The sequence below is a fragment of the Chiloscyllium plagiosum genome, unplaced genomic scaffold (assembly GCF_037043375.1).
Source record: "Chiloscyllium plagiosum isolate Xiang-an unplaced genomic scaffold, Cpla_swu_hap1 HiC_scaffold_16, whole genome shotgun sequence".
NCBI classification, from domain to species: Eukaryota; Metazoa; Chordata; class Chondrichthyes; order Orectolobiformes; family Hemiscylliidae; genus Chiloscyllium; species Chiloscyllium plagiosum.
This window is the reverse complement of record NW_028270154.1, coordinates 31350263-31362265: the sequence shown is the minus strand read 5'-3', so window position 1 is coordinate 31362265 and position 12003 is coordinate 31350263. Positions and strand designations below refer to the sequence as shown.

General features: G+C 44.1%; 1 protein-coding gene across 1 annotated transcript in view; it reads right to left on the bottom strand.

The window, feature by feature from the left end:
• Positions 1–12003, bottom strand: part of LOC122556571 (organic cation/carnitine transporter 2-like) — a 119454-nt gene that overhangs the window by 28797 nt on the left and 78654 nt on the right. The window contains exon 5 of the mRNA XM_043703391.2: positions 6704–6830. Within this exon, the coding sequence (XP_043559326.2) occupies positions 6704–6830 (127 nt within the window). The remainder of the gene's footprint in view (positions 1–6703; positions 6831–12003) is intronic.

Below are 12003 nucleotides of genomic sequence, written 5' to 3'. Positions count from 1 at the left end.
ATGGTGGTGCACAACATCAATGACAAGGCAAGTGGAAGATGAGGCACCTTAACTGCTCTCCAGGTGCTCCTTCATCTCAGGGGGATATGGAAGTGGCAGCAGGCACACACTAAGAGGAAGACCATCTGCCAGAAACCCCAGGAGCTTCATCTCAGGAAACTCTGGAGATGCCCTGCCTCTTCGTTTTCCCATCACCCCACTCTCTGTGGCAGGTCAGGCTGAGGATGGTGCACCTGTTTCTGTGCAGGAAACTCTCAGTGTGCCTTGAAAGGATGCCTGCTAAAGCGGGCACAGTCACTAGGAGGCAGCAGTCAGTAGGCTCCCACCACCTCAACTGGGGATTTTGGCAGCACCTAAAGGTAAGAGTAGGCAAAGGAAGAAAATCATGATTCGAGAGCTTATGGTGGCATGGGTTCTCTATGTTTTATGCAGCTAGTCTGCACTTCTGTAAATAAATATTACAGTTACATTGCTGTAATATTTCTGTCATCTCATTATGTCACTACATGACTTTCTGAAGTGAAAAGGATGGAGCATTTTCCATCATAAGGAAATGCTGTTCCTCTATCGAGTTCACCTTTTAGTGTCTGACATCATTGCAATGTCCAAGGATCTAACATTTAGGAATTGTGGTGAGGCTTTCTGAGATTTTCATCAGGGCGACTGACTGACCTGAAGAGGGCAAAGTGAGGACACTGGGCTTGGGATTGTGACATTTCAGACACCTCACACTTTATCTAAGTAACACAGAAATGAGGCAGGGATCTGCAGCGTGTAGGAAGGAAAGATTTTTCCCTTGGCCTGGAATTCTATAGTCATGTAAAAAAATCCTAGTGTATGAGGTAGACAATGTACAACACAAGATTTGAAGGAATGCATTCTTTCAGGCAGATGGGAGGAAAAGATTTGGATTTGTGAAGCCCATAGAAACGGAAGAACATTCACTCACAATGTTAAACCTTTACAATAGTTCATTCCAGAAGATTGTGAGGATGGTGAGGGAGAAAGTCAACTAGCCTCATCAGCATGATGCAGGATGCATGCTTCCCAAACTGCCCTTCTCTGCTTCAGGCAAGGCTCATCATCCTGCTTCCCTGTAGGGCCCCGTTCGCAGGAGTACATTTGGTGCTGCAATCATAGTCAAGTGCATAGCTCAAAGGCTAGGTTTGTGCACACGGGTTGACACTTCTAACTGATCACAGTGCCAGTACATTGACATTAAAAAAGAGACTCCACTTATTAACAATTGTGCAAAATGAAAAGGTTCCCAATCAATGAGTGACGTCCTAAAGAATAAACAATGTTCTTCTAAATAGCTGGGTTTTCAAACAACAGAATATGAAAGCAAACTTATCCACGTCAATCAATTGCCCAAGAATCAATTTGCTACAAAGGTTGTCACAGTCCTTTTGCCCATTTTCCTGGCTTCTTCTTGTCTGTGAGTGACATGCTCACCCATGTCAGGGTTTTCACCTTCACCTTCCTCATTGGAGGAGACCTCTCACTCCTCATTTCTTCCAGGACATCTCCTTTCTGTTGAGAGAGGTTGTGGAGGGTGCAGTACACTGTGATGATACGGTGTACCCTTTAGGGTATGCTGCAGTCCACTGGCTGAGTGGTCTAGGTACTGGAATATCATTTTCAGGCCATCTATGGTGTGTTCAACAATGGTCCACGTGCAGAACTTTACTTCTCCTCAGCATCAGTTTGAGGTTTACTAACAGGTGACACAGCCAGGGGTTGAGAAGTAGTCCTTGCCTCCCAGTAACCAAGCCTGTATTCATTGAGGGGTATTGAAAGATGCAGTTCCCGAGATATCATGGACTGATCTAGAGTATTTGTGAATGTGGACATGAGTGATCTGCGCATTTAGGTAATGAAATGACTTTCTATGAACAAACATAGCTGGCTATGATGATAATATGGGTACAGCTGTGAGATGCCAGCTATGGCAGCAAAGCCAACTGCCATGACTGCTTGACTCCCAGCATGAAAGAAGTGCACAGCTTGGTGCACTTTAGTTAGGTGGTCATCAGTAACCTCTCAGATACACCCACGAGTGCATACCTGAGAAATTCTGCAGACGTCCTTAGTGGCTTCCTGAAAGGTGTCGAGTGTGGTGCTGGAAAAGCACAGCAAGTCAGGCAGCATCCAAGGAGCAGGAGAATTGATGTTTTGGGCATAAACCCTTCATCAGGAATTCCTGAAAAGAGCCAATTGCATAAAAGTTGAGGGCGGTTGTTATCGTCAAGGCAACTTGCACAGGACTTCTACCAAATCATCAGGACTGCAGGTGCCCTTTTGGCAGCTGAAAGGTGTAGTAGACATTGACTTTCTGTCAGTTACAAGTAGCTGCATTGACATGTGTGGTTGCAGTTTCTGGCCAATGCTTGCTGACAGTGAGGCCCCTTCTGCCCGGGTGTTAACCCTCTGCAGACTGGACTGCAGCTGATAGCATCTACTCTGCTCGATCCGATCATCTGCAGCAGCAAGATCACCAGCAGACCAGGAGGATTGATCTATGCCATTGTACTATGGGTTTCAGAAGAGCTGTGAAGTTGGTAATTTGACATAAACAGTCTTCCGTCTGTACAAGATCCACCCTGCAATTTTGTTCCATGATACTCTTGTTAAGTCCTTCACCTAGCACTTGGCCTTCTCATCAAACATCATGCATATCATGAAAAGCCCCATTTTGTATCTTTTCAGAGGACGTTTTTTAAAACAAGATTGTCAAGTAAATGGAGCCAGTCCACATAGGTCTGGGTGCTTTAAGTGTATCAGTGAACCTTCAGGAAGGTTGCAGGATAAACCCTTTTAAAGTTGCCTTGGTACATAGAGCCACTGCTGCCTCTCCCCCACTCTTCTTGTTGCCTGGTTGGAGATTCCAATTGGATCTTAAGAGCTTGCAATACTTGTTGGCCTTAATGGCCTCTGCCAATGGTTAGATTGTGGGTTAATTGCCTTCATCCTTTCACCCCTGGCTTCATGCATTTCTGAGATATCACAAAGTGGACGTCTGGCTACATTATACTTTGGCTCCATGATGTTATGGAATCTCAGAAAGTGATGCAATGAGTTGTGAAGATATTATTTATGAAGTGAACCCAGCTGACCATTATTTGCCATCCACGGGACAGATGATTGACGGCGTGCCTTTCAACTGGCCTGAAATTTTGCGTTTTAACTCTCCCTGTTCCAAAAAAAAGTATAGTTTTCCCTCCCACTTTGAGTAAAGCCTTTTTGAAACTGGAAGAGATTTGTGAAGTTGTTGCAACTGGTAAAGTTCCAGTTCTATATTTTTTTTTCCTATTTCTTATTCCCTGAGTGACTTGTTATCCCTGATACCCCAGTGATGCTGTTCCCTTTGCCCATTTTGGCCAATCTCATTCATGTGTTTATTAACTTCCCCATTTTGCTTCTGAGCTCATCATTGGTGCTTTTCCCTTCATGTTCGAGGTCACCTTCACATTTCAGTCTTTGAGTCTGTTTAAGGTAGAGATTGATAGAATTATATAATCTCTATAGTGTGGAAGCAGGCTATCCAGTCCATTCTGACACTCCAAAGAGCATCCCATCCAAACCCACCCCCTACTCTAATCCCTGTAACCCTACATTTACCACGGCCAATTCACCTAACCTGCACATCCCTAGCCACTATGGGCAATTTAGCATGGCCAATCCACCTAGCCTGCACATCCCTAGCCACTATGGGCAATTTAGCATGGCAAATCCACCTTGCCTGCACATCCCTAGCCACTATGGGCAGCATGGCCAATCCATCCTAACCTGCACATCCCTAGCCACTATGGGCAGCATGGCCAATCCATCCTAACCTGCACATCCCTAGCCACTATGGGCAATTTAGCATGGCAAATCCACCTTGCCTGCACATCCCTAGCCACTATAGACAATTTAGCATGGCCAATCCACCTAACCTGCACATCCCTAGCCACTATGGGCAGCATGGCCAATCCATCCTAACCTGCACATCCCTAGCCACTATGGGCAATTTAGCATGGCCAATCCACCCAGCCTGCACATCTCTAGTCACTATGGGCAATTTAGCATGGCCAATCCACCTTGCCTGCACATCCCTAGTCACTATGGGCAATTTAGCATGGCCAATCCACCTAGCCTGCACATCCCTAGCCACTATGGGCAATTTAGCATGGCAAATCCACCTTGCCTGCACATCCCTAGCCACTATGGACAATTTAGCATGGCCAATCCACCTAACCTGCACGTCCCTAGCCACTATGGGCAGCATGGCCAATCCACCTAGCCTGCACATCCCTAGCCACTATGGGCAATTTAGCATGGCAAATCCACCTTGCCTGCACATCCCTAGTCACTATGGGCAATTTAGCATGGCCAATCCATCCTAACGTGCACATCTTTGAACTGTGGGAGGAAACCTGACCTCCTGGAGGAAATCCACATAGACACAGGGAGAATGTGCAAGCACCACACAAATAGTCGCCCGAGGCTGAAATTGAACTTAGGTCTCTGGCACTGCCAGGCAGCGATGCTAACTACTGAGCCACCATGCTGCCCCACATAGATATCTGATTACAAATGATGCACGGGTTTGTGGGGATGGTCTGGGTAAAAGGCAGTGAAGTATTTTGCCAGCCATGATTGCATGGAAAGGCATGCCATGCGTTACAGGCTGAATTGCCTCTTCCTGTTCCTGTGTTTCCATGCCAATACCTCCACTGTGAAGTTGCTTAATCTCAGACCCTGATATACCAACTCTCATCCTAGCACATTTAATTTTCCCCGCCCAGACACATTTCTATACTTGAGCTTCTCACAACAAGGTCCACTCCCTGGACACCAATCACTTTGTGACTCCTCCTTTCCAGCTATGGCTTCAAACTACCCAAGACACGACAGAAACTGTCGTGCTGTGCACCTGTCCGCACTCCCCTGGACAGGCATTGTCCAATTTCTGGACTGAATGTACCCACCCATGTCCCACTGATACTCCCTCCCCTTTGCTGTTTATGTTCTACCATGTCCTTCAGCCATAACCTTCCTCTTTCCTTTCGTCATTTGGGCGATATGGACTCAGCCTACTTTCCTCTCCTTTGATGCCTCAAATGGACTGGCCAGAATATATACAGGAAGGATGTTCCTGAGGACTGAGGAGGCCAAAACCAGGGTCGCGTTCGAAATATACAGGCTCAGTTATTTAGGACTCAGATGAGGAGAAATGTTTTTCACACAGAAGGTGATGAATGTCTGGAACAGGTTGCCAGAGGTAGTGGTGGAAAGCGAGTACAATTTTAAGAAACATTTAGACAGGTACATGGATGGGATAGTTATGCAGGGATATGGACCAAATATAGGCAAATGGGACTCGTTTAACTGTGAAAACTGGAAGCCATAGGCCAGTTGGGCCAAAGGTTCACTGGAGACATTTTTGAATCAATGACTCTATGAGGGAAAAGCATGTAGAATTCTTTGGCTCAGAAAGTGGTTGAGCCCAAAACGCTGAATATTTTCAAGAAGGAAATTGATTTAGTTCTCAATGCTTAAGAGATCAAAGCATATGGGTTGAAAGTGGGAACAAGATACAATGGATTGAATGGTTAGCCATGATCATATTGAACTGCAGAATGGGCTGGAGGGGCCAAACAGCCTACTTCTGTTCCTATTTTCTGGGTTTCCCTCAGTAATTTACCCAGAAGTAAAACATGCATTTATGGATGAAAAATGGAGGCTGACTCCTAAACATCAGTAAAGCAAATTCCGCATGAAAAGGGAGATTGACTTGAATGCTGAGTATATATAAGAACAGATGGAATTGAAAACATGACAGGTCACCTCATATACCAGGGCAACATTGTGTTTGAGAGTGAGAGACAGAGATGATGGGGGAGGGGGTATGATGGTACCAGTTCAGAATAACATTAAAAACTTGGGTTCAATCTTTGTTCTGGCTGACGTAAAGCAGGGTGCTTGCCTCCTCACCCTATCCCATTGCAAAAAATCACAGAACAGGCCATGGTTTGGTGAACCTCAAATAATCAAGAATGCCACTGGTTCAATAATCGTACCTAATAAACAGGTAAGATATAAAGTACAGCCCTGGGGCTGTATTGAATTATTTGTAGTTGGGTTAAGATGTTTGGCTTCCATAAGAGAAAGAATGAGAGAAAATTCTGTGTCAATATAACTTGCTTGTGCAATTGTTGGCACTCCAGTTGTTTTAAGAACCTCAGGAATCTCAGTTCTAATGACCTTGTGTTGAATTCTGCTGGAAATGTGCATTTGCTTTTGGGTGAAGGTGGAATGGGGCTTTATTGTGAGAACCTGGATAGCCAAATACCCTGATTATTTAGCACTCATTATTTAGACTCATATATGAAAAAGAATTGTCATGTGGACAAGGAGATAGCTGACATCTACTGAATTCTAACATAGCAAAAATGTATTCAATGCATTTAGTGCAGAAGGTGGTTAAAAAAGTTGGACAATTAAAGAGCCAGATGAAGGATGAAGGACTTATGCCTGAAGCATTGATTCTCCTGCTCCTCGGATGCTGCCTGACCTGCTGTGCTTTCCCAGCACCACACTCTCGACTATGATCTCCAGTATCTGCAGTCCTCACTTTCTCCTAATTAAAGAGCAGGCTTATGTTAAAGAGCTGAAAGAAAGAAAATGAAACATAAGCAAGCATTATGTGTGCTAATACCTCCAAATCACTGAAGAGCACCTCTGGTAGAGTGATACCATTTTTTTTTGCAATGTGATGGAATATTGCTTCTGCCTCCTGTACCCTCCCCTTTGATAGCAGCCAGCGTGGAGATTCAGGAATAAACCTGGGATTAAAAGTGTTATTTTAATAAATGAAAATTGCATAAAGGACTTGCAAAGATACTATCAATATTAAAATTGTATTTAGTAACGTACAAACATGTAATTGCATTCCAACTCAGAACCAGCAATGGCTTATTTGATATGGAGTTTGCCATAAATTTTGGGACAAACAGAAATATTTGGACAAGTGCACCATGACGAAGGGTTTCCAAATTTTGGACGTACTCAAACCACAACATTTAATTTGGGCCATGCTTGCCTTGCTCACTGGTTGGAGAACAGGCCACCATCACTGGCCAGTGGTGGGCCCTTTCTGAGAGTTAGGAGCTGGGAGTTTACAGGTCGCACACCTAATCAGAGACTGGCACCTCCTTAATGATGCCAGTGGGAATGCTGACAACTGCTGCTTATGCCTTCTGGGCTACTGTAGGGGTTGTCACCAAATCTCCAGGCGCAGGTGAGTGAGGAGGGATGTGAGTTTTAAGAAGTGGGATGTCAGAGAGGGTGTCAAGAGATAAGAGACAAGGTGGTTTCCCATGGGCCATCCCTTCCTAATGCCAACAGGGTTTTCTGATGATCTTTGGTAAGCATGGGAGAGCCGTGCAACTCTCAGTTAATCACTACGCTACTCATAAATTCTGGTGGGCTTTGGGTTAATTCATGAATGAACCAAAATGGCTTCCTGCCATGCGTGGATAAATTGCACACACTGGACACTTCCCACCTTCGATTTAATTCTGTGAAGGTTTGAGACCACCCATAGACTGATACACAGCCTTTCCTGAGACTTAGTAGATCTGGGCTGCTTTAGTTTCCCACCATGACAGGATAGATCCAATTTAACACTGTGTGTGTGTGTGTGTGTGTGTTGGGGATGTTGGTGATGCTGCAGCTTGATAAAAGTGAATAATCAGAATAAATATTGCTTAAAAAAAGACAGGAGATTAAAACTTTTCATCCTGACTCATATGAACTAGGGTACAAGAAACAGACTTGACCAAAAGAGACACTGATTTAAACAACATGAGGGGAGGGTTGTGTTTGGCTGGAGATGCAGCAAGAACAGTTTGCTGTTAGTCTTAATTCTCAGACCAGGCATGGTAGATTCTGATTGGTCAGGGCACTACTAATGGAATGCAGCAGAGTTTCAGAAGGGCAAGTTCAAGCAGAGAATTTCATTTTCTTATATTTCCAGGAAGAACCACAGGAAAATTCCTAAGTAATTATGCATGGCACAAGAATAAATCCTCAAATAGCAGAACTGAGGAAATATGAATGATGCTGTCAGTTGAGGAAATATAAATGGTGCTCTAATACAGGAACCCCTGAGGCCTAATGAAAACATCCAAGCTCTCATCAACAAGTTATACATTCTATAGGCAGCTTTCCCATTAAATTGAGAACAAAAATCTGTAGACACAGATTGAAGTGCTGCATACAATCCTATGGAAACCACCAATGAGAAGGGAGGACCAATGTCCAGAGATCCAGGATAAGGTCAGGGACAAATTACAGATCCAGGATATAGCAGGAAAGATGAAGGGCTTTTGCCTGAAACGTCGATTTTCCTGGTTCTCGGATGCTGCCTGACCTGCTGTGCTTTTTCAGCACCACTCTAATCTCCAGCATCTGCAGTACCCACTTCCGCCTAGGAAAGAAAATTGCCTGAGTCAACAGGAAAGCTGTCCTTCACTAAGGAAATATTAAACGTTTTCCAATTGTTGCAGTGGAACAATTGCCTGTTATGTCAGGGAAGACACATCTGTGAAAGAACTAATGACATTCAAGTGCCTCCAGTCAAAAGTGATATTCAACCTCACACTGTCAGGAATGGAAATAAAGTCAACAGTTTTCAACAAACATTCCAAGGCCAAATAAAAAGCATTCTAGGAAAGTAATGAACCACCCAGAACAGCTGAATTTGGAAAGCCAGAGATGTAGGGTGGAAGTGGGTGGGTGGTAAATTTATTTATATATGCCAATATATAACACTAAAAATGAGAAATAAAAAAACACTTTGAGGGGGAATGTTGTTTTGGGGTCTGAAAGGATTAGTACCAAAGAATACCTGAAGTATCACTCACTATGAAGATGTCATTCAGGTCTGGTGAGAAAACAGTTTAAGATCTCAAAGAAATTAGACCTGCCATTTAAGTCCTCCTCATAGTCTCTGTAGCAATGCCATCATGTCAGCTTGAACTTAGTTACTATCAATGCAATGAACTACATTTTGTTTAAGGAAGGGTCTCCTTTCGTTAGACCAGCAAGTGGCTTTTCTCTATCACATTTGACCAAACAAGCCCTGCAGATCCAAACAAAGTGTTAGCAGCAAACATACCTAGCAGCCGTGACAGCGGCGAGGAGAAAATGGACCCGATGACCGATATCCAAGACATCATGCCAGCACTCCACAGTGGGTGGTGGGGTGGCTCAGTGGTTAGCACTGCTGCCTCATAGCACCAGGGTCCCAGGTTCAGTTCCAGCCTCAGTTGACTGTCTGTGTGGAGTTTGCACATTCTGCCTGTGTCTGCATGGGTTTCCTCTGGGTGCACCGGTTTCCTCCCACAGTCCAAAGATGTGCAGGTCAGGTGAATTGGCCATGCTAAATTGCCCATAGTGTTAGGTGCATTAGTCAGAGATGGGTGGGTTACTCTCTGGAGAGTCGGTGTGGACTGAAGGGCCTGTTTTTAATGTTGTAGGGAATCGAATCTAATCTAATCTAATACCCCCGACAAGCAATAATGCACACAGCCTACTACGACACAGTGAACTGTTGTAAAGATTCTCATACAACAAATAGTGAATGTTGAGAGGGTGTTCCCACTTGTGGCAGAGCCTCAAAAAATAACTGAGAACACAGTTTCAAAGTAGGGGATGATCCAAGAGAGATAAGGAAAAATAACTTCTTCCAGGATTGTTGGTCTCTGGAGTTCTCTTCCATACAAAGCATTGGAGGCAAGGGCATGTTGAATATGAGAGGGACCGTATTATTGATGAGGAGATTATGGAACGGACTGGTAAACTAGAGGAAGGAAGATGTGTTGGACATTTTGAAAAGCTTGAGGATAGACAAGTCCCCTGGGCCTGACGGGATATATCCTAGGATTATGTGGGAAGCAAAAGAGGAAATTGCAGAGTCGTTGGCAATGATCTTTTCATCTTCACTGTCAACGTGGGTGGTACCAGGGGACTAGAGAGTGGCGAATGTTGTGCCCCTGTTCAAAAAAGGGAATAGGGATAACCCTGTGAATTACAGGCTATTTAGTCTTACTTCGGTGGTAGGCAAGTAATGGAAAGGGTACTGAGGGATAGGATTTATGAGTATCTGGAAAGAGACTGCTTGATTAAGGACAGTCAGCACGGATTTGTAAGGGGTAGGTCTTGCCTTACAAGTCTGATTGAATTCTTTGAGGAGGTGACCAAGCATGTGGATGAGGGTAGAGCAGTGGATGTAGTGTACATGGATTTTAGTAAGGCATTTGATAAGGTTCCCCATGGTAGGCTTATGCGGAAAGTCAGGAGGCATGGGATAGTGGGAAATTTGGCCGGTTGGATAGAGAACTGGTTAACTGGTTGAAGTCAGAGAGTGGTGGTAGATGGTAAATATTCAGCCTGGAGCCCAGTTACAAGTGAAGTTCCACAGGGATCAGTTCTGGGTCCTCTGCTGTTTGTAATTTTTATTAATGACTTGGAAGAGGGATCGAAGGGTAGGTCAGTAAATTTGCAACCGATACGAAGATTGGTGGAGTTGTGGATAGTGAGGAGGGCTGTTGTCGGCTGCAAAGGGACTTAGATATGATGCAGAGCTGGGCTGAGGAGTGGCAGATGGAGTTTAACCCTGTCAAGTGTGAGGTTGTCCATTTTGGAAGGACAAATAAGAATGCGGAATACAGGATTAACGGTAAGGTTCTTAGTAAGGTGGAGGAGCAGAGGTATCTTGGGGTCTATGTTCATAGATCTTTGAAAGTTGCCACTCAGCTTGTAAGAAAGCCTATGGTGTATTAGCGTTCATTTGCAGAGGGATTGAATTCAAGAGTCGTGAGGTGATGTTGCAGCTGTACAGGACCTTGATAAGGCCAGATTTGGAGTACTGTGCGCAGTTCTGGTCACCTCACTTTAGGAAAGATGTGGAAGCTTTGGAGAGGGTGCAGAGGAGATTTACCAGGATGTTGCCTGGAATGGAGAATAGGTCATACGAGGATAAGTTGAGAGTGCTAGGCCTTTTCTCATTGGAACGGCGAAGGATGAGGGGTGACTTGATAGAGGTTTATAAGATGATCAGAGGAATAGATAGAGTAGACAGTCAGAGACTTTTTCCCCGGATACAACAGAGTGTTACAAGGGGACATAAATTTAAGGTGAAGGGTGGAAGGTATAGGGGGGATGTCAGGGGTAGGTTCTTTATCCAGAGAGTGGTGGAGGCATGGAACGCGCTGCCTATCGGAGTGGCAGAGTCAGAATTATTGGTGACCTTTAAGTGGCAATTGGATAGGTATATGGATAGGTGCTTAAGCTAGGACAAATGTTCGGCACAACATCGTGGGCCGAAGGGCCTGTTCTGTGCTGTATTGTTCTATGTTCTATGTTCTATGTTTAAGCCTGAGTTATTTATTGACAAGGCACTGGCTGTGGGGAATTGACAAGAAAGTACAGTTGAGGCCACAGCCAGATTAGGGCCTACTCCTGCCCCTATGCATGTCCATTTATATATTGGTTAGCTGGAGATGAGCGAATCAGTGGGAGTAGTGACTAGAAATTTTAAATTAACATCCAATTGCAAAGAGAAAAATGATAGAATGCTGTACTGATGAAGAAAAGATGGAAGGGGAAATTGGCATTTGTTTTTAAAGCAAATGTGAAAGGACTAAAGTATTTTTAATGGAATATATGAAAACTACATGCAGATTTCAGATGTCAGGATAAGTAAAAACAATGAAATTTCAAGAAGAGGACCTATGAAAATTATACGTAAAATAATTTTTTTTTTCAAAGAATAACAGGTGAGAGGAAAACTTAAGTGTATAACATGAGAAACTAAAATCAAAAAGGACTAGTAACTTACTTTAACAGTTCCAGTGAAAAGAAAATTACTAAAGGTCAGGTGAGACTGCTGAGATGAGAGAATTGTCAACTTGTGATATTCAGTAGTTCTTCTGTCACAGCAGGACCACAGGG